The sequence below is a fragment of the Manihot esculenta genome, chromosome 5 (assembly GCF_001659605.2).
Source record: "Manihot esculenta cultivar AM560-2 chromosome 5, M.esculenta_v8, whole genome shotgun sequence".
Classification (NCBI taxonomy): domain Eukaryota; kingdom Viridiplantae; phylum Streptophyta; class Magnoliopsida; order Malpighiales; family Euphorbiaceae; genus Manihot; species Manihot esculenta.
This window is the reverse complement of record NC_035165.2, coordinates 1,813,758-1,836,621: the sequence shown is the minus strand read 5'-3', so window position 1 is coordinate 1,836,621 and position 22,864 is coordinate 1,813,758. Positions and strand designations below refer to the sequence as shown.

The 22,864-nt window shown below is 44.5% G+C and overlaps 2 protein-coding genes across 3 annotated transcripts; both read left to right on the top strand.

Annotated features, from left to right (window-relative positions):
- The first annotated feature begins 253 nt into the window (after positions 1–253).
- LOC110614878 (probable serine/threonine-protein kinase WNK6) lies at positions 254–4,430 on the top strand. Of its 2 annotated transcripts, XM_043956384.1 has the most exons (7): positions 254–994; positions 1,755–1,792; positions 1,929–2,156; positions 2,247–2,467; positions 2,562–2,719; positions 2,833–3,244; positions 3,322–4,430. In XM_043956384.1, exons 1-7 carry the CDS (start codon positions 692–694, stop codon positions 4,188–4,190), a joined length of 2,229 nt encoding a protein of 742 aa, XP_043812319.1. In that variant the 5' UTR covers positions 254–691; the 3' UTR covers positions 4,191–4,430. The 2 variants fall into 2 exon arrangements, with proteins under 2 accessions (XP_043812319.1, XP_043812320.1); XM_043956385.1 differs by lacking the exon at positions 1,755–1,792 and having other exon boundaries at positions 654–994.
- Positions 4,431–4,574: 144 nt separating this feature from the next.
- LOC110614880 (protein yippee-like At4g27745) lies at positions 4,575–5,941 on the top strand. Its single transcript, XM_021756570.2, has 2 exons — positions 4,575–5,344; positions 5,488–5,941. Exons 1-2 carry the CDS (start codon positions 5,252–5,254, stop codon positions 5,713–5,715), a joined length of 321 nt encoding a protein of 106 aa, XP_021612262.1. The 5' UTR covers positions 4,575–5,251; the 3' UTR covers positions 5,716–5,941.
- Positions 5,942–22,864: the final 16,923 nt, after the last annotated feature.

Sequence of the window (22,864 nt, the reverse complement as noted above, 5' to 3'; positions counted from 1 at the left end):
ATTAAAAATATATAAATTTTTTGATTTGAAAAATTAATTGATACATACATTCTCAAGTTTTCAAAATTTAATTGTCTTATCCTCGTATTTTAATTTTATTAAACTAAAAAAATTATTAATTTCAAATATGGTCTAATGATCTTTCAATTTATGTATTCAGAAGAATTGTAGCTATTATTAGACAATAATTCCTAGGTTTTAAACAGTTTCGATAACCAGAAAAAACAGAATGATGGATGGATCTATAAACAGAGTGCCTCTTAAAAGAGTAACAGAACAACGAAGCGACGTCGTATTGCAGGCTAGAACAGGAAAATTCTTCAACCATCCAAGTGTGCGTTGTGAGCTTGTCTTCCGCAGCTTCCATCCCAACTGCCTTGTCTTCTTCTCCTCCATTTAGTCGAAACCACATTACTTCTGTCACCTTTTACTTTTTCACATCCATTGCCTGCTCAAGCGTAGCAATCGTACCCATAAAAGGGAAATTTTAGCTTTTAGGTTTTTTTTTTAATTTAATTTTTTTCTCTTTTTCTTTTTGGGTTTCGATTCACAAGGATGTTATTGGAGGATTGGATGGTGCTGGGACTCGTTTGAGAATGGAAAGGAGTTGCAGAGGCGCGGCAGATGAGGTTATGAATTGTGCAGGTTCATTTCCTCAAGGAGGAATCGAGGTCGCCGCTGCCGTTGTCGAATGCCGAGTCCTCTTGCGATTATCGGCATTCGATTCTTTCTCCATTGCTTCCGAGGCTTTCTCCGAGCACAATCAACAAAATCAACAAAAAAATTTTTGACATCGAGGATAGATCAAAGCTATACATTTTCCATTTTCTTCTTGCTGCTTGCTGTTTGGTCATTTTCAGGAATGATGCCTGGTGATGGAAGAGGAGGATTTATTTTGGCAATGGCATCTAATAATGGAACTTATTCTGCAATGGAGCCTCCTGACGCTGAGGCTGATTTCGTAGAAAAAGATCCTACTGGTAGATATGTGCGGGTAAATTATGACACCTTAAGTTTATCTAGATTTGTACACCTTGTTCTTTATTTACCAAAGTGATGATGTTCCAATCAGAAATTTAGAGTGATTCTTGTTCTTTACTTACCAAAGTAATGATGTTCCAATTAGAAAGTTAGAGTGATTCTCATATTGGTGTGTTGAATCCCACGTACGTGCCCTTCCAAGGGTCTTAGGCAGCAAGACCCCTCCCCTTGAGCTTGTTTTTAGGCCGGCCCAAATTTAACATGGTATCAGAGCATCCTAGGTTGGCCTTCTTAAGTATTTCAGGCTCCAATTTATTCCTGGGTGTGAGGGGAGAGGTGTGTTAAATCACACGTTGGTTTGGGATAGAAAGGACCTTGGCACTCCTTCCCTTAAGCGCCTGATCCAAATTTAACATTGTGGCTTTTACATTGCTTTTGTAGATGATGATGTGTTTATCTTTTGGCCAAAAGGATGGGGTGGTCTCGTGGCATATCAGCAACCTGCCATGGCGTGAGGGGTTCTGTAAGATTTGGGACTAAGAGTGGCGTTTAGTGGTAGCCTTTAGATTATTCCGTTGATAGTTACCCAATTTCTTAATTTTTAGTGTTGGCATGACACGTTTGAGTTTGTGATGTTTTCATGGTCTCGTTGCCATTTGCATTGAAGAGGAAGCATTGCATTTTGATGGGCTAGTCTTCTTGTTTCTGAGGAAACTGTTTTCTCTTCAATGTCATTAATTTCCTTTCTTTTTCTGTTTTCCTTTCTGTTACAGTATGATGAGATCTTGGGGAGGGGTGCTTTCAAAACTGTGTATGCTTCTTATACATTACCTTGCTTTTCATTTAAGGATTCTTTTTAAAAGCTTTTCATAAAGAGGCCAAATTTTTTGAGGAACTTTTTTTTCAAGGCTCATTTTCTTGGTTTCCCTTGATATTTTATTTTGCAGTTATAAGGCATTTGATGAAGTGGACGGAATAGAGGTTGCTTGGAACCAAGTCAGGATTGATGATGTCTTGCGGTCACCAGAAGATTTAGAAAAATTGTATTCTGAAGTTCATCTGCTGAAATCATTGAAGCATGAAAATATCTTGAAGTTCTATTACTCCTGGGTGGATGAAAAGCAGAAAACGGTTAACATGATCACTGAACTGTTCACGTCTGGGAATCTGAGGCGGTACGTCCACTCAGACATTTTTTTTTCTTTTCCTTCGTTAATCCTCTCATTATTTTCATTTGAAATGATTGTATGCCTTCTGATCATCAGATATCGTAGGAAGCATAAGAATGTCGATATGAAGGCAATAAAGAATTGGGCGAGGCAAATTCTCCAAGGTTTAGTCTATCTCCACGGTCACAATCCTCCCATCATTCACAGGGATTTAAAATGTGATAATGTATTTGTTAATGGACATCATGGAGAAGTTAAGATTGGAGATCTTGGGTTGGCCATTGTTATGCAGCAGCCTACTGCTAGAAGTGTTATTGGTAATGCGCTAATGCTTTTGAATTCTATTGAATTCTTATACTTTGCCAAAACAAATTTACTGGAAGTGCTGAATATTTCCTTTCTTCTCCTCAGGAACTCCTGAGTTTATGGCTCCAGAACTTTATGATGAGGAATATAATGAACTTGTTGACATATATTCTTTTGGGATGTGCATGTTAGAGATGGTTACTTTCGAGTACCCATATAGCGAATGTAAAAATCCGGCTCAAATCTATAAGAAGGTTACATCTGTAAGTTCACCAACCATGAGCTTGTGGTCATTTCTCATCTATTACACATTCATATTTTGATTTTTATTTCACTATGCAGCTTGATATTTTGATGTGCATTTACCATTCTACAGGGCATTAAACCTGCTTCCTTTCATAAAGTGACCGATCCGCAAATTAAGGAGTTCATTCTAAAATGTATCGTTCCAGCATCTGAACGTTTGTCTGCAAAAGAACTTCTCAAAGATCCATTCCTTCAGATTCAGAATCCCATAGAACCAATCCGTGATCCCTTGCTTTTACCCAACCAGAATCCTAAATTGTCAAGTTCAAAGAAGTCAGGACCTTTGTCCATGGACATAGACATAGACACAGAATACAAATTGATTCCTTTAAGCTCATGTACTGGATGCAACAATAATGAAGGCACAACACTTCCAGTGTTGGAATATCAGAGAGCACATAAGAACAAGGAGTTTAGGTTAAGGGGGGAAAAAAATGATGAAAGTTCTGTGTCATTGACATTGCGAATTGCTGACTCTTCTAGTAAGTGAGAGTGCATTTAAGATATGTATTTCTTCCTGTTTCTGAAAATAACTTGGACTGATCCTGGTCACTTGCAGGTAGGATTAAAAATATTCATTTCCTCTTCTACCTTGATAGCGATACTGCACTATCTGTGTCAAGTGAGATGGTTGAACAACTAGAGTTGGCAGATCATGATGTGGCCTTTATAGCTGACTTCATTGATTACTTGATTATGAAACTTCTTCCTCATTGGAAGTCCTCATCCGATTATTGCATAAGTGGTGTCACAAGTATTTGCACGGACTCAGTACTTGAAAAATCTGTGGCTTCCCCTTGGGATTCTGAGCTACTCAGTGTTTCTGCTCAGCCAGTTGTTGAACAAGGTGCTCTCTATGGATTGACAACAATTCCTCAAGAAGGTAGCTTACAAGCTGATGAAAAAAATCGCTGTGATAACTCTAGCAGTGGTATTTATCATCTTAACAATTACTCTCCTCCAAGTTTGGCTAATATAGAAGATAAAGATTCACTAGCATCAGTTGTTTCAGAGATACTGGTTGAAGATGCTTCCTCTAAAATTGATAAAACGTCTGAGCTCCCTGATTACAGTACTGATGGAGAACTAAGTGGATATGCTTCTGAAGGGGAGCTTCACGATCCCTATTTTCATCACAAATTGGAAATAAAGAATAATAGATTCCGAGAATGCATTCCAATGAATGAATCTGAAAGTTCCGAGTTGTCATTTCCCAAGATAAGTGGAGCATCCAATGATATGAGCTTCACAAGCGGCTCTTTGCCTCTGCACCTAGTTGGCAAAGATCTAAATGCTGGGCTGAAGCTGGAGATTGAAGCAATTGAAGCACAGTACCGCAATTGGTTTCATGAGCTTGATAGGATGAGGGAAGAAGCATTGGAGACGATCAAAAAGCGATGGGAAACAAAGAAGCTAGCTGTTCATTGATTAAGAAGATAATTCTAGACCAATCCTTTTGCTACATGTTTCATTAATTTGTTGATACGGTTGGTGGGACGTTGTGAACTGAGCCCTCTTACACTGAACACAGGCTCTTCTTTTGAAAGCCTGGATTCTTTCCGACTTAATTTTTCATTTTGTTTGGAAAAACAGAGCACGTATACAGTTGTTCAAGCTTGCTGGCATGTTGCATATAATCTATGACCTGTTCTCCTTTTCCATGCTTAATCCATTTCATTGAGTGCAAGAACCAAAGATGACAGATCATGAGAATCAAACTCTTGAATTTGATAAAGCTAGCTAACTTGTCTGAACTTGAAAGAGAATTTAAAAACCCAGGTTACTAAAGTGGAAATTTTAAATTCCAAATTAACTTCGTCCTACCGAGAATGGGGAAAGAAAACCTCTCCCATGTTTATAGTGAACTAGGCGTGCTCGATCTTTTAAAGCTCCACCATCCTTGAACGCAATAAACCTATTCAATGAAATTTGTTATAATGAACCGATAATAACATATTTTCTTTGCAAATGTCTAGTTACCTTTACAAGATTCATTGCAATACATGATTAAGAATAGCAAGAAATAGTCTCAGGGAACGACTTGATGTTTGTTGAATCATTGATGGAGAGACCTTTTTTTTAATCTTTCTTTTTTAATGCATGTCTTGCGTGTTGCTTTCGGTTACTTTTTATTTTGGCCCCGAGTAATTATCATCTAGCCTAAGGTGTCCTATATCAACCCTATTTCTTTTTTCTTTTCTTTTTTTTACTATAATTTATTGTTTGGAATCTTAATTCAATTACCCATATCCTTAACAATAATATATTCATTAGACTGGTTCTCAATCATTAATGCCATAAATTTTTCTAAAGCAAAATTAATCTCTGCTGGTTTTCTTTTAAGTGCAATCAAGGGTGATTTCTGATTCAGTTCGAGTTCTTGCTAGGAGATACTGAATATTTCTCTTTAGAGTTATCTGATTCTAGGCCTCTTTTTATTTTACTTTTTCCCTTTATTTGTTTGAAAGCAGTAAATAACACATTCTTTAATGAAGGATTCGATTCAAGCAAGGCTTTACAGCTGCTATAGATGCAGAAACTTGGTGTCCTGTCACGATGATATTATCTCCAAGAGTTTCCAGGTGAACTTGCTTGATAACTCTCTTGAGCAATACAATTCTATTCAAGATCTTTAATTTATTGAGAAATTAAGCTCTCTGATTTCATAATTACAAACCCTTGTGAGCTGTTTGAATTAACAATATTTATGGAGAAATTTATTTAGGCAAGCAATGGAAGAGCCTTTCTCTTCTCCCATGCAATGAACATTATTGTAGGAAGTAAAGAAGATCGGCAGCTGATCACTGGTCTCCACACAGTTGCTGATGTCTACTGCTCTGATTGTGGAGAGTTGCTGGGTTGGAAGTATGAGAGAGCATACGAGGAATCACAGAAGTACAAGGAAGGGAAATTCGTATTCGAGAAGTTCAAGATTGTCAAGGAAAATTGGTAGCAAGTATTTTCATTTAGTATCATATGGTGAATCTACTTTGATTGATTGTTTAATCTCTGAATCAAACAATACTGACAAGGATTGATTGAAAGCTGGCTTGTAAATTGAAATCCAATCAAAAAAGCCAAGTGGATATTTGTCTTCTAAGTAATTTCCAGGTAGCTTCCTGTAGTCTTTGGGTATGATACGTAAGAGCATATGCGCAATGAGCACAAGTTTTTTGGCAGTCCACTTGCATCAGCCTCGTTGTCTTGCCGGTTGATATTTCTCTGCCAATCAAAATCTAGCCACTGTACTTGTTTGTGGTTTATCTGTCAAGTCTCTCTCTGGTTAATGGTTCAGAGGAAATTAACATCATCCTCACCTGAAATTATTGTTGTGATTAAGCTACTTAGCTTCAGTTGATGATGATGATGAAGCCATCCCTTCAACTGTAAGAGATTTGAAGTTGAGTCCCAAATTTAATTCAAAAAAAAAAAAGAGTGATTCTCTCTCCAACTAAAATTAGGGAGTGAAATTATTATACTTACTAATTTATAAAAAACTCAATTATGAATCTGATGATCTGAGATCCAATTGAATAGGGTTTTACAAGGGTTTTGTGTTACTGAATAAGGCCTTAGCTTTCTGAGGAGAGGACTCCTCTCTTATACATTGTCTTGCTTGCTGGTGACGTGTAAAGGTCTTTCCAGGATTGGGCCACGCGTCTCTGCCATGCGGATTCGGAGGTACTAGGGTATCAGCCGCCTGCTCCATGCGTAACGACCTCTGATTCTCCTCGTGCGTACGTTCGAGCGGATCTGCCAGGCTGTCTGGTGAATATTACTCCGGATCCTGGGCCGGGCTGAGAGTTGGGCCAGATGCTAAGCCTGAGTGGGGAGGGTCTGCTTCGTACGGGCTGGGCCGACTTGAGTGAGGAAGATGGGCCGAGCCCGGCCTTGAAGGTTGGATGAGCCAGGCTTGTTATGTACATCAGGTATGCGGGCCCCTACGTCGTGGGCCTTGGGCTGTGGTCAAGCCCCTGGTCTGGGGTGAAGGAATCCAGCGGTCATCAATTGCCCCTTCACCTTCTCGGCTGTTATTGCTCCAACTGCCGAGGGGGTGAATATCAAGAACTATTATGATCGCGTCTGTTCGGGTTCAGGTGTCTTAATAACATCCTTTCATCTTTCAGTCGTTGCGCAGTTTCTGAATTCTATCTGCTCTTTCCTCTTTCTGTCTTTTCTCTATTTTTCTCGTCCTCTGCCGCCTTTACTTTCTTGTCATCATTATCTGGACATCTCCTTTCTTTCCTTTTCTGTGAATATCTTTTAGAAATCTGACATCATTAGCTTAGGGTCTATTGTAGCTCTGCCCCATGCTAAGTCCTCAGGCTCCGAGTATATATCAGTGCCAGCTTTTCTTCATTCTCGGGCCTTCTGTTGAAGCGAGAAATTCTTGTTTTATCTGTGGCAGGTCTATCCGACGCCTTCTTCAAACAGATTGCCTTGCGCCCCAGAGGTTTGTCTCGATTGTGCTCTCATCATCTTAAGGGAGAACTGTTTCTGACTTGTCCCTGTTTTGAAACTTTTGGCAGTTCCTGAGATAAAAATGGGTCAGTTCAAAATTCTTGAAAATTCAGTGTTACCTCTAAGGCGTCTGGATGGTGCATTGAAGATTCTTCGGATATGGCAGGCGAAGGGCGAGACCATTCAGCAAGCTGCTGAAACTGATTTACCCAGGTCGTCTGGCCGGCCTCCTCCTCTGCTTGTTGTCCGGGCTTCAGGGAAGTTCTGGACTGTTGAGGGGTTCGATCTTACTTTGCCTTTTTCCACAGAGAAACAGGGAATTTCCTCGATGCCCCTGTTGTCCTCTTTTGATATAAACGGGAGTGGCGCCGGCGCTCAGCTTGCTGTTCTTTTTGGTGTGAAGTACCAGTATTATTATTCCCTTTGGTGTGAAGTACCAGTATTACGTGAGACTGGGATCTGCTGCACTCAGTCAGGTCTCCAGCGATTTATTCGAATGTGTACTTCGCGATCTCTTCGGGGCCATAGCCTCGAAGACTTATGTTTTTCATGTGTGATGCACGGCCGGCATACCATATCTGAGCTAGTTCGAATGTATCGTGCATCACACTTGGATAACCGGACGTTCGCCCAGGGGAACAGTGAGAAATGCTTATGGGAATCAACTTGTTCAGTTCCCCTGTAATAGCGAGACAGATCTTGGCCTTTTCTGAAAAACTCTCACTCCGAGCTACGAGAAGTCCTCCGAGCTGAAGACTAGAATAGTAGGGTAGGTAATAGTCGTAGATGAGGAAGTATCTGGATATGTAAATTCTTTAAGAATAGTCTTTTATCCCGTAGTGTAGGCCTTTGTAACGTGCTGTAATGTGCTTTTCTTTTAATGAAACTCTTGTTCTGCTCTCATGCTTAAGCTGTTCTTCTTCTATTATGTGTGAAATACTTTAGATTGCTCGCCTTATCATTTTAACCAACTGAGCTCTGTCCTGCTTTTTCCCGAGCTAATCTAACCTATCTGCGAGCTCTGATGAGTTGAACTCCGGATCCACTTAGTCAACTGGGCTTCCAAGTTTTCGAACTGGACTGTCTGACCAACCTGTGAGCTCGGTCTTTACTTCGATGAATTGAGCTTTGAGTCTCCTTCATCCGATCGGGCTCTCAGGTCATGTTGTCCGAGCTGAATTGACCGACCTGAGAGTTTTGTCTTTGCTTAGTGAAATGAGCTCTGAGTTTCCTTTAGCTAGCCGAGCTCTCAAGTCATGCTGTCTGAGCTGGACTAATCCGACCTCTGAGCTCGGCTTTATATGAGTTGAACTCTAAGCTCTCAGCTTTGTATGACTCCGAGGTGCTTTTGGCGCCTTTTTCCGATCTTCCACCCTTTGTTTAGTAGTGGTAAGTCAAATCTTATAACTTTTTAAGTGATGCGTAAGTCTGACCTTTATCATGCTCCCATTTGCTTGTACTTTTAAGTCTTTTCATGACTTGCCCCTCTGTTTCCACGGCATTGACTATAAGTAGTAGGCTTAAGTTGCTCTGACTGATGATTTGGGCCTGTATTATGTGAATGGCGAATGGGCTTTTAAATGATGGACTGTCATCGTATACTTGGCCCTTGATAGATGTAGAGAAGCCCAGCGATCATCCTTTTGCCCCTTTACCGTCTGGCCGGTGATTTCCTAACCGTTCGAGAGGGTAAACTTCGAGAACAATTAATGATCGCGCCGCTCCAAGACAAAACTGTTCAGTATCAGCGCTTTGCCTCATAATAGCCTTTCTTTCTTTCTTTTCGAATTCTTTCTGTCTTTTGAAGAACTAGCTCTTGGTTGCTCTCTGTCTTCCTGCAATTCCTTCTACGTCTCTTTTTTCATCCCATCGTGTTTTCAGGTACGCTTCCTTGTTCTTCCATGGCAAGTTTAAAGCTTCCTGATGTTTTTGACCTTGAGTCGCATATTACCCCTTCCAACATAGCTAATCACATTTCCCGGAGGCTTTTAGACACTCCGTTGTATCTTATTCGAGCACCTCTTCCGAATGAGAGGATAGTTCTTCCTTACCCTTGCCCACCTGGTTTAGTGGATCCCCAAGGGGTTCGTAGCATAGTGTTTTTCCTGAAGCAGAGAGAATTTGGTCTACCGCTTCCTTTTACCCCTTTCTTTGTTGAGGTGTTTGAATACTTTGGGGTAACTCCTCGAATGTTATCCCCGAATTCCATTTTGTTCATGTCCTGTTTCGAGTCTATCTGTCTGGGTTGGGGTTTCGCCCCTACGGCCTGTCTGTTTGTCACATTTTTTCGCCTGGTTAGGGCGAAGCAAAACTTCTATTACTTTTCCCCCCGTAATGGGCTGTCTCTTCTTACGGGCTACAAGGATTCTATAAAGGGATGGGTAGAGAATTTCCTTGTGGCGGAGTTGAAATTAGGGTCCTGCCGATCATGGGATGTGGACCTAAGGTGGGGGGAGATCTTTCCGGGTTGCAACGATCTGCCCGAATTGAGTCTCATTGAGCAGGTCGGGCTGCTTCGACTGACTTCCGTTGAGAGGAAGTATGATGTCGAGAAATGTATGTTTGCGTCCAACCTTGGGGATATCCGGGACACGGGTATAGTGCTTTGTCCAGCTATTCTGTTTCTTCTTTGCTCATGATATCAGGAAGTATGCTGATTCTTTATAACCTCTTGTTTCTTGCAGCTTCTGAGGTTAGGATGGAGGGCATCAAATTCCCCAAGAATTTTGACCTGTCTCGGGAGAACATGCATGCCATTTTTGACGCCTTTGGGGATGGGCGTTCTGTAACTGAGATTGCTGCAGAGCTGGCTCAGGCCGCTTCCTCCAAGAAGATCAGCCGACCTCCCGTCAAAGCCTCTTCTCGAACTTCCAAGCCGAGCTCTCGCAGCACCAAATCAGCTCGGTCATCTAGCCATGGTGGGTCGAGCTCGACCTCGACGCCTGCTGAAGGGTTTAAATCCGTTCCAGTCTCTTTAGAGGTCGTGAGGGAAGCTTCCCTAGCTGTTGTGGAGCAGACTCCAGCTACTGAACAAGTGGGGCAGGGTGCCGTTCATTCTACTGAGGAGGTGTTAGGGGGGAAATTTAAGTCCCCTGTTGAAGATAAGGAGATTCCTAGGACAGGGATGGAGATCGTCCTCCTGGAGGATCAAAGCCCAGAGGTTTCTGGTGAAGGTGCCCCTGCCCCTGTGAGGACTGAACCTGAGGGATCTGAGGGTGTCCCCTCAAAGACTGGGGGCAAGCGTCCGACCCCTTCTGGAACGCCTGTCCCATCTCCTTCTCGGAAAAAATCCCGGACTGCTGTGGGTCCTTCCCCACCTCTTCCTCCCATTGGGAAAGGGAAGGGTGTGTCTACTGTTCCTTCGTCGTCCCCTACTGACAACATTCTGGACCTGTCAAGCATTTCCTCGGAGTCTCCGGCCTCCGCTGTTGCCGCACTTCTCCGGGAACGGATGTTCGGCGGGATAACAGAGGCTTCGGATCCTCGTCTTCTGGCCCTGACTGGTCACTTGGCCAGTTCTACCAAGGAGCAGGTGTCCTTCCAATCTCGCTCTCATGAGGAGCTCGGATCGACGATTGGAGAAATGCTGCTGATGGTAAGTTATTTTTTCACCTTGCTTTTGAGTTTGCTTGGTGTCTTTTCGTGACAATTGTTCTTCCGTCCTAGGTGTTAGGCCTGGTTATGGAGGTGGATGCCCGTGATCTCTCTCTCCGGGAGTCCGTGGACCGCCGGATCGAGGAAGCGCGTCGTGATGAGAACCTGACTGCCACCAGTGATGCGAGGGGCCACCTGGCAGCCGCCCGGGAGCAAATCCAGTCTCTTCGAGTGGAGTTGCATTCTGCCCAGGAGGCCTCTAAAAGGGCTGAGGACAAAGCAATGGAGGCGGCAGAGCATAGCAAATCCCTGGAGTCAGAGCTGTCTCGTACTCGCAGAGTTCTCCAGGAGTCTGATGAGAGGGCAGCTGAAGTGGAGACTCGTTGTGTAGAGGTTGTAAAACAGCTGTCCTCTATGACGACGACCCTTCAGGAGAGAGATGAGGCTGTAAGCCAAAGAGCCGAGATCCAGCGCCAACATGAGGCCTTAAAGGCTGATTTTGAGGGGCTTCAAACTCACCTGAGTGAGGTGAAGGCTCAGAAGGAAAGTGCCCTAGCCCGGGTGGAAGTCCTTGAGCAGGAATTGGGCACAAGTTCTGAACGTATCAAAGATCTGTCTTCATCGGCTGAAGAGTTCACCCTTCGCCAACAACAGCTAAAGCATGAAGTTAGGTCTTTGGAACGTAAATGTTTAGCCCTGCTTGAGGTGGTAAAGTATGCGGAAGGGAAGGCGCAGCTGAAGCGTGAACAGTATATAGCGGAGTATCAGGAGTCTGATGAGCTGAAGGTTAAAATTGATCAGGCCTGTGAAGCTCATCTTCAGGACTACAAAGACTCTTCTGAGTTTAAGGAATTTGTGGCTGAGGCTTGTGAAGAACACCTTGATGAGTATAAAGCTGCTGGTGAGATGAAAAAGGCTATCCTTGAGAAGGCCTACCGTATGTATGTAACTGGCTACAATCGCGGTTTAAGAGAAGCTAGGCAGGCTCCTGATATTCCTTTGGCCAAGCTTCGTAGGCACGAAGTGGACTCAGATGGCGAGTCAGTGCTATACGGGGAGGATGATTTCCCTTTGCCCCGAGGAGATTCTCGGAGGAACATAGACCGGCCAGCTGAGTCTTCGTCAGAGGAGTCTGAGGTAGGGTCGGAGGAAGATGATCTTGATTCTGAGAAGGACGGCCTCCATCTTAGGTCAGAAGTTGCCCCTACTATTAATGTTGAGAGCTCTGGCCCCAGGGACACCGAGCTTCCTTCGGGGGTGGCTGTAAATAGAGATAATGCGGGCGAGGGCGTTCTTGCTGATGTAAGTCCTTTAAGGACTATCTATCCTTCTTCTTCGCCGGAGAAATAAATTGTAATAGCTATTAATGAAATATTATTTTCCTTCTTGTTTTGTGTTTCATATTTCTTGAAATTTATCTTTCGTATTTGTGATGTAAACTACATATTTTTATTCATAAGTTCTGAATTAATCTTAAGTTGCGAGCTCAGCGCTTAGCTGATAATTTGAGAGATCAAGTCTCGTACCTTTTTAATGGCAACTATCATGTCTGTTTTCTGCGTTTAGTCCTTCCCTCTTGGTTGTGACTTTGTATATAAACTGATTAAGGCTTTGATTATAGCCTTTCTATCCTCCTAAGGATTTCTTCATTTATGAGTCCTTTTGGAGAGAGCTCGGCCTTTTTCATTAGCCTTTATACCTTCAGCTTTTGAGGATGTAAGTCTATCCGTGCTGGGAGCTCGGTCTTCAGCCTCGGTGAACATAGATCTATCCGAGCTGAGAGCGAGGCCTGTAACTAAACTTTTATTGTTAGCATCTATTTTGAGATCGGCGCTTTTTTAGCTATTAGGCCTTGCGCCTTTTTAGTAGGTCGGAATCTGACTATCCGAGCTGGAAGTTCGGTTTCTTTCTTCGTACCTTGAGTTTTTGAGAAGATAAGTCTATCCGAGCTGAGTGCTCGGTCTTTTTTTTTTTTTATTTTTTTATTTTTTTTTTTTTTACAGCTCTGGGCTCTTCTCTTTCCGAGGTCGGAATTGGATTTTATAAGTTGTCCCTGCATGTGGTGTGGGGAAATTTTTCATTTCGGGAGGAGATCTTACGGGATCCTGGTTCGCTTTGAATTTCCGGGACGACCTCGGGGTCTCGCCGGTTGTTTTTGATTCCAGGAGATCTTACGGGATCCTGCTTTTCTTTGAATTTCCGGGACGACCTCGGGGCCTCGCCGGTTATTTTTGATTCCAGGAGATCTTACGGGATCCTGTTTTTCTTTGAATTTCCGGGACGACCTCGGGGCCTCGCCGGTTGTTTTTGATTCCAGGAGATCTTACGGAATCCTGTTTTTCTTTGAATTTCCGGGACGACCTCGGGGCCTCGCCGGTTGTTTTTGATTTCAGGAGATCTTACGGGATCCTGGTTTTCTTTGAATTTCCGGGACGACCTCGGGGCCTCGCCGGTTGTTTTTGATTCCAGGAGATCTTACGGGATCCTGTTTTTCTTTGAATTTCCGGGACGACCTCGGGGCCTCGCCGGTTGTTTTTGATTCCAGGAGATCTTACGGGATCCTGTTTTTCTTTGAATTTCCGGGACGACCTCGGGGCCTCCCCGGTTGTTTTTGATTCCAGGAGATCTTACGGGATCCTGTTTTTCTTTGAATTTCCGGGACGACCTCGGGGCCTCGCCGGTTATTTTTGATTCCAGGAGATCTTACGGGATCCTGTTTTTCTTTGAATTTCCGGGACGACCTCGGGGCCTCGCCGGTTATTTTTGGTACCCGCTTTGGGGTTTTGTACAAGATTCAGGCTCATTGGCCTTACTGTCGCTTCGTCATCTCAGCTGGTTTTGTGCCTAACTGATGTCTTGTTTTCAAGGGATCTTTCTGAGCCCTGTTCTTTCTTTGTCATGGGAAAATGTTTTTCACAAAGAGATTGTATAAACAATTTTCATTTATTTATATTTGTCAAAATGCAATGTTTTTCTTTACAAATATTTCAAGGGAAATACCTTTTTAAGTGCTGGATGTTCCAAGCGTGGGGCTCGGGGTTTCCTTGCATATCTTCAATTCGGTATACCCCGGGCTTAACCACTTTTGTCACCTTGAATGGACCTTCCCAGGTCGGTGCTAGCTTGCCTGCGGCTGCTCTTTTTCCTGTAGCCTCCAGGTTTCTTAAAGTCAGGTCTCCCACCTTCAAGCTTCTTTCTCTGACCTTTTGATTGTAATATCTTGCCGCTCGTTGTTGATAAGCAGCAGTTCGGACTTGGGCTTCTTCCCTAACTTCTTCAAGAGCATCTAGGTTGCTCCTTAATTTGTCCCCATTAGCGTTCTCACTAACGAATTGAACTCGATGAGTGGGGATCTGCAACTCAACTGGGACTACAGCCTCTGTGCCATAAGCAAGTGCAAATGGGGTTTCTTGAGTGGGCGCTCTGGGAGTGGTTCGGAGTGCCCATAGAGTGCTATTGAGTTCTTCTGCCCAATTCTCCTTTGCGCCATCCAGCCGTTTCTTTAATCCTTGAAGGATAGCTCTGTTAGTGACTTCTGTTTGACCATTAGTCTGAGGATGAGCCACGGAGGAGAATTTATGCCATATGCCCATGTTCGTCGTGAAGGCTCTGAAAGTGCTGCAGTCAAATTGTCTGCCGTTGTCTGAGATAAGTACTCTTGGTATGCCAAATCTGCAGATGATATGTCCCCATACGAAATCTATCATCTTGCGAGCTGTGATTGTGGCTATTGCTTCTGCCTCTGGCCATTTCGAGAAATATTCCACAGCCACCACTACGAATTTCCTTTGCCCCGTAGTCTTGGGGAAAGGTCCCAGGATGTCAATTCCCCATTGTGAGAAAGGCCATGGACTGGATATGCTTGCTTGAGGAGTGGCAGGGGTCCTGATGGCATTAGCAAATCGCTGACATACGTCACACCTCCGGACAAACTCTTCTGCTTCTTTTTTAACAGTGGGCCAGTAGTATCCTTGCCTGAATATTTTGTTACCTAATGTCCCTGCTCCCTCATGAGCCCCACATAGGCCTCTATGTATTTCCTCCATTACCTTTGCAGCTTCCTCCGGACTCACACACCGGAGCCATGGGCTAGACTTCCCTTTTCTGTATAAAGTTCCCCTTATTACTTGGTAATTGGCAGCTCGCGCTGCTATCTTTTTGGCTTCAACTTTATCTTCGGGGAGTTCGCCCTTTTCCAAGTATCTCAGGTATGGAGTCATCCAAGTTGGGCTCTGTTCCACCTGCAGTACTGTGCTTGTCTTCTTGAAAGCAGGTGTGCTGACATGCTGTATGTATATTTCATCAGGGAGCTGCTCTAACTCTTCTTTGGTCAGTCGACTAAGCAGGTCTGCCTCCTCGTTTTCATCTCGAGGTATCCTCTGAAATCTGGTAATAACTCCTCGGCTCGTGAGGTCGGCTTCCACAGTTTTTACTTTATCGAGATAACTCTGCATGATGGGATCTCTGGCCTGATATACTCCCGTCACCTGGTTGATCACCAGCTGAGAGTCACTATTCACCTCGAGGTCGGTTACCCCTATTTCCAAAGCTACCAACATTCCGTTCACCAAGGCTTCATATTCGGCCACATTATTAGAAGCTTTGAATTCTAGCCGTAAGGCATAACATATTTTAAAGCCCTCCGGCCCCTTAAGTATTATCCCAGCGCCACTGCCCTCAGAGCCTGATGCTCCGTCTACATATAGCTTCCAGCTGGACTCTTGGGAAAGCTCTCCCTCTCCTTCTTTTCTTGGTATCTCCGAAGATGATCCTTCCTTCTCCTCGTTGAACGAGCATTCTGCTATGAAGTCAGCCAGCGCTTAAGATTTTATAGCTGTCCGAGGTCGGTACTCCAGACAATAAGGGCTGATTTCCACGGACCATGCTAACATCCGTCCTGAAGTTTCCGGCTTACGTAGGATCTTCTTTAAAGGTTGGTCTGTCATCACAACTCCTTGGTGGCCTTCCAGATAAACTTTGAGTTTCCGGACTGCTAACAACAAGGCATACGCCAATTTTTCAATGTTCGAGTATCTGACCTCAGTGTCTCTGAGTACCTTGCTGACGTAGAAAACAGGTTTCTGCTCCCCTTCTTCCACTCTTACTAGTACTGCGCTGACTGCTTGCTCTGAGGCTGCCAAGTATATCAGGAGTTCTTCCCCTTTTATGGGGCTGCTGAGCACGTGAGGCGAGCTAAGGTATTCCTTAAGCTCTGTGAAGGCTTTTTGGCAGTCTTCTGTCCATTCAAAATTCGGGACCTTCCTCAATTTTTTGAAGAATGGCAAACACTTTTCTGCCGACCTTGACATAAATCGGTGAAGCGCCACTACTCTCCCGGTTAATCTCTGGACGTCCCTTACACAGGTCGGCTCTGGCATATTCAATATGGCTTCCACCTTCTCCGGATTGGGCTCAATGCCTTTTCCACTCACCATGTATCCCAAGAACTTTCCTCCCCTGATGAAGAAAGCGCACTTTGCTGGATTCAGCTTCATCCTGTATTGATCTAACACCCCAAATATCTCCCTTAAATCCGTTATATGTTGTTGAAAAGTTGAACTTTTAACCACCATGTCATCCACATACACTTCTACATTCCTGCCGATATGATTTTTAAAGATTTTATTCATTAATCGTTGGTAAGTTGCCCCGGCGTTTCTCAATCCGAAGGGCATAGCTCTGTAGCAGTAAGTCCCGTCTTCAGTTATAAATGAGGTCTTCTCTTCATCCGTTTTTTCCATTGGGATTTGGTGGTAACCAGACATGGCATCCAAAGAAGACATATAATCAAAACCAGCCGTTGAGTCGACCATCTTATTAATATCAGGGAGGGGGTAACAATCTTTAGGGCAGGCCTTATTCAGGTCGGTAAAATCTATACACATCCTGTATTTGCCATTGGCTTTTTTTACTAACACAGGATTCGCCAACCACTGCGGGTACATAACCTCCCTAATAAAGCCTGCCTCTTCTAGCCTCTGCACCTCTTCCTGGGTAGCCTGCTGCTTTTCTCTTCCCACTACTCTCTTCTTTTGCTTTACTGGTCTAGCCTCGGGGAGGACATTCAATTGATGTGTCATCACTTTGGGGTCAATTCCCGGTATGTCTGAGGGCTTCCATGCGAAGGTCGGTGAGTGACTTCGGATCAGGGCCATGGCTTCACCTTTTTGCTCTTTGGTGAGGCCGGCATTGAGACTGAAGACCTTACTCGTTTCTTCTTCTGATAGGGAGAAAGTCTCCAGCTCTCCAATGGGCTCTGTCCGGGCTTCCTTTGTCTCATCCCTGACCTCCAAAACTTCTGAATCAAGCGCTTCTCCGGTTGAGTTCGGTTCCGTCACTGTGGCCAAGTATACTGCCCTTGCTTCCTCCTGGCTTCCCCGGACCATTCCCACTCCTCCTTCCGTTGGGAACTTGAGTGCCAGATACCTGATGCTAGTGACAGCTTCGAAACTGAACAATGCCGGCCTCCCCAAAATCGCATTATAGCTCAGTGGGAGTTTGACCACCAAGAACACCTCATAATGGGTGCGAGCTTTGGGTGCTTCTCCCAAGGTAAGGGCCAGCTTCACCTTCCCTTCTACAAGTACCGGTGCTCCTCCGATCCCTTTGATGGGTGACTGGTCCCGAACCAGCTGTTCCTCTGGTATTCCCATCTGCTGGAAAACCCGATACGGCAATAAGTTGACCTTACTTCCATCATCCACCAGAACCTTCTTCACCCGAAAATTATGAATGACTGCTTCAATGACAAGCGCGTCATCATGGGGCATCTGAATGCCCTGTGCATCCTCCGAAGAGAAAGCGATGGTCATGTGAGAGTGTTCAACGATCTGCATCACCTCGCCATTGCTGGTCTCCCCTTCCCGGTTTCTCTTCTTTCCTCGACGGTTCATCCGTCCTCCAGTTCCTCCAACAATCATATTGATGGTCCCACTGGACCCATCATTCACTGGTCCAGCGCCAGTTCTCCTGGGCATTTGGGCTGCCGGACCGGGTTGAGGCCTCTGCCCCTCCGGTTTCTTCACAAAATTTTTGAGATGCCCCCTTTTTATCAATCTTTCAATCTCCGCGATTAACTGAAAACAGTTATTTGTATCGTGGCCATGCGTCCGGTGGTACTGACAGTACTTGTCAGGATTCCTCTGATCTGCTTCTGACTTCAAAGGTTTGGGCCACTGGAGAAACTCCTTGTCCTGGACAGCCATGAGCACCTCGGCTCTGGACGCATTTAATGGGGTCGGCTTCTCCGGGACCCAAGGAGGGAGCACTCGTGGTTCATGAGCCCTGGGAGGAGGGGGAGGCCTTTGATCCCTTCTTTCCCAGGCCTGCTTATACGGCTCAGGCCTCTTTCCATGCTTCTTTTCGTGTTTCTCCGGTCTCCCCTCCTCCGAGGCTTTCTTTTTTCCTTCCCCCCCTTTGGCAAATCTACTCGTTACTAAGGCGTCGTCCTGCCTTATATACTTTTCCGCCCTCTTCATCAACTCGGCCAGTGAGGTTGGAGGTTTCCTGCTCAGAGAACCAAAGAACTCGGCAGAGGTTGTTCCCTTTTGCATGGCCTCTACCGCCCTTCCTTCGTCAAGCTCGGGAATCTGCAGGGCCTCCGTATTGAAACGGGCGACATACTCTCTGAGGGATTCACCAACTTTTTGTCTCACTGTTTCCAGATAGCTCGTCTTCCTATCTGCTGGCACCCCGGCTACAAACCGGCTAATGAAACGGGTGGCCAGATCTCCGAAACTTTTAATGCTTCCTGCTTCCAGGCTGTTGAACCATGCCCTCGCTGGCCCCGATAGCGTTGTTGGGAACACCTTGCACATCAGAGCATCTGACAGAGTTTGCAACTCCATGAAGGTCTTATAGTTCATGACATGCTCTCTCGGGTTACCAGCTCCATTATAGGCCGCCATCGGCGGCATCATAAACTTTTTGGGAACGATCTCCTGCTGCATTAACTTTGAGAAAGGAGAAGAAGTAGGCAAGGAGGTTTGACTCTGATCTTTCTTACCTAGCTCGACTAGGAGCTGCTCCTTCAACCTTTTCAGCCTTTGGTTCATTTTCTCGTCTTCCGGGCTGGATCTTTTGCCCAAACTGCATTCTTCCTCCTCTGTTTCAGTTCCCGTTTCTCTGGTTGTTTCGGCAGAATAGTCGTTCACCTCTTCATTTTCTATCAACTCTCTTGCCCTTCGCCCATGAATTCGGGCCTCCGGTTCTTCCTCTTCTCCAGCATTGTGGTTATTAGTTCGGAGGCGGGCAGAGGTAGGTTGGGGTTCATCGGTTCTGGGTTCCTCCACTACTGGGAGTGCGTTTACTGGGGTGCTAAGTCCCCTTTGTTGCATTATCTGGCCCAACCAGTGAGCAGTGGTTTGTAGCTGGAGAGCCATGGTTTGAATGTCTTGGTTAGACAGGGTCATGGTGGGAGTATTCCCTGCCAGGCTTGGCGAGGGATTAAGAGAAATAGGTGTTTGGTTATTCAACGTTGTAGGGCTAGAAAAGGAGAACTGCTGCCCATCTTGGGCAGAGCTCAGGTCATTTGGAATATTAAGGCTACTGTCTTGGTGGTTTGCCATCGTGGATCTCAGTGGGTTTTGAAAGTGAAAACTCCGGTGATGAAAAGATCTCCTTCGTTTCCCACAGACGGCGCCAATTGATGATCTGAGATCCAATTGAATAGGGTTTTACAAGGGTTTTGTGTTACTGAATAAGGCCTTAGCTTTCTGAGGAGAGGACTCCTCTCTTATACATTGTCTTGCTTGCTGGTGACGTGTAAAGGTCTTTCCAGGATTGGGCCACGCGTCTCTGCCATGCGGATTCGAAGGTACTAGGGTATCAGCCGCCTGCTCCATGCGTAACGGCCTCTGATTCTCCTCGTGCGTACGTTCGAGCGGATCTGCCAGGCTGTCTGGTGAATATTACTCCGGATCCTGGGCCGGGCTGAGAGTTGGGCCAGATGCTAAGCCTAAATCCGACATCGGAATTCCTATCGTCCGATGGAATTCAGGGATGTCAGAGGTTCTAGAAGGGTAAGAGTGAAGGTTTTCTAAAATGTGTTTAAGTAATTTTACAGTGTTGGTTTAGAAAAGAGTTAAGTTTTGAAGAGAAAAGGCTTTGGAGACAAAGGCCAGGTTCGGCCCCCGAATGTAAGTTCGGCCGCCGAAAGTGCCCAATGTTCGGCTTCCGAAGTTCATGTTCGGCCCCCGAACGTTGCATGGTTTCGCATGCAGGTTTGGCTGCCGAAGGTGAGTCAGTCAGCCCTCTTTATCAGCGCCTCCAGTCGGTGAAATGGATAAGGGTTGCCTTCTTTTCACTTCCTGAGGTGAGGCCACGTCTCCTGTGACTCTTCTGCAAGCTTTAATCAGCTTATGCAGAAGGTTTGGTCATTTGCAAAGGTTTTGAACGTTTTTGAGAGAAAAGGGAGGTTTTGATGGTTTTGTGTTTTTGAAGAGAAGTTGCTGTGTTTGGATTCTTCAGCTTCTTGGATCAAGAGGTAAGTGAAGATCTTAAGCTTGTTTTAATGAGTTTTAAACAGCGTTTAAAGAGGTTAAGGGTAGAGTTGCATGTTTAGGTTTTAAAGCTTAGTTTTGATGCTTTAATGGTGTAAGCATGATTATGTGTTATAGTTGCTGTTTTGTTGGGGTTAATAGGTAGTTTTGGACCCCTTTGTGCATATACCAGAGTATATGCAAGTTAAAAAGGAGTTATGCATGTTGGAGTGGTGTTGGTGCTTGGCAGGAGATGGTTATGCACGAAGCTGAGTTCTGGATGAACTCAGGTTCGGCCGCCGAAGGGAGGATTCGGCCGCCGAACCCCTTGTGAAGGTAGTTTCGGCTGCCTAAGGTTGCCTCCGAAAGAATGGACTTTCGGATCTGTCCTGCACATTCGGCCGCCGAAGATGCCGCCGAAGGTGTCCTGCCTAGCTTTTCCTTTGCATGTTTTAAGTGATTGTTCTATGAGCTTTTAGAGGGGTTTTGGGAAGATGTTTAAGAGTTAATAAGAGTATGTTTGACACCTCAATCGAGTCCTTTTGTGTAGGATCGGACCCGACAGTTCAGGGAGGTCGTCAGGTTTAGCAGTTGCAGAGTCAGTCAGGTTTCTGCTTGAGGAGCAGAGGTGAGTAGAACTAAACTTAATCTTTTATTAAAGAAACATAGTGCGTTAGCATAGTTCATGCATCATGAATGCTATGATATGTATTAGGGTGATTGCATTAGACTCACGAATATGAAGCATTGCATATTATTGTTGATTATGTGATCAGAGGTTAGGTGGACCCAGGCGACTCCAATAGCCTAAGCTTCGGCTCCTGTCATTGTGTCAGGTCAGTTGGGCAAGTACATGTTGGTATGCCCTGTGTAGCTCCTTTGGGGGGCCAGTATTGACAGAGGGTATTTTTGGGGTCATGTCTACCTTAGTGGAGATTGGACCAAGGCGACTTCAATAGCCCGTCGAGGGAGTTTTGGGGTCATGTCTAATCCAAGATATATTGAGATGTTTGTTTGGTGATGCATTTTCATATATAGTGTGTATGAATGAACTGTTTTCAGTGTTTCTACTCACTGGGCTTTAGAAGCTCATCCCTTTCCCTTAATCCCAGTTTTGCAGGTTCAGAGTAGCTGGGAAGGGCAGAAGCAACAGAGTTATGCTAAAGGATTGCATGTGTAATAGTGTAGTGTGGACATGATGTATAATGATGTATAATGATGTATATAAAGAGATATTTGTAAAAGTGATGTAATAGTTAGTCAGTTAATGTATAAATGAGTTAGAATGTGCTTTTGCCTATTGTCTAGTGTATGTTAATCCCTAGTGTATGCATGTATCCTGTTTTACAGTTTCTTGATGAGAAATGAGTCAAACCAGGCTTAATATATGTTGTGTTTCGAAAACCCAGTGAATTATAACTGTGAGGGAAAACAGGGATTAATTCCTTTGACCCAAGACCAGTGCATAGGGAAGACCAGGTTTGATTCCTGTGATCCATAGAGAGGCCATTAGAGAAGACCAGGTTTGATTCCTGTGACTCTATGGTAGCCAAGTTAACTTATGATATGCTGACCCTTACAGAGTGGGTTCTATGACACAGCGCATAGGGCATGGAGGTTACTTGGTAGAGCATCACTGGTGTATTATAGATAGCCTGAAGGCTAGTTCAGATTTGTATATCTGAGCATTTTGGTTCATATGATTGGACCTACAGAGAGTGTTTTAAAGGTTAAGTCTGGTAGTTTTAACGTAAAGTTTTATCAGTTAATAGTCCAGTCGGATCATGTATGGGATTTTACCAGGTACACAGAGTTCAGGAGAGGCTTACTACGGGTCTAGGCGGCCTTAAGCCGATCTGGATCCTAGTGCCGAGCGGTTCGGACCGTTACAAGAGGGGTATCGGTTTCCCGGGTCGTTACAGTTGGTATCAGAGCAGGTAACGTGACAGAGGTTTCATTACAGATGGTATTAGAGCATAGGGCCTCCTAAGTACGGTGTGTTGAGCAAGGGTTCACACATTGAAAAGAGGTTGGTCTAGAAGGCATAGTAAGGCAAAGCACAATAAGCAGAATCATGTCCACTAAGATAGGAACTTGTTTGCATGCTAATGTGAAATGCCCATGTATATAAACATGTGTAGTAATGTTCTGTATGTATGCATGTATACTTGTAAGTTCATGTGTTTCATATGACCTCTATGTTTGTTAATGTTTGTTCTTATGTGTTGTTCTTCAGGAGAGCTAGAGGAGAGCTAAGATGAGTAGTGCTAGTCAATCTGTGGATTCAGATCCGTCTGAAGAATCTTTTGATGAAAATAGAGGAGGCATGGATCTAGGAAACAGGAGAGAGATAGAAATGGCTGTGCAAAGAAGGGATGTAGGTATACAGGTGAATTTGAATGAAGAGGGTTTAGAGGATGCTCAAACCAAGGACTCTAGGAGAGGAGAGAATGAACCCTCCACTTGGAGTACAGCTACCGCGAAAGGAGTGCTGTGGAGGAGAACCATTAAGAAAAAGGGGAGAGGCGTGAGACGGTCAAAGAAAAATAAGAGTCTAGGTTATGATGT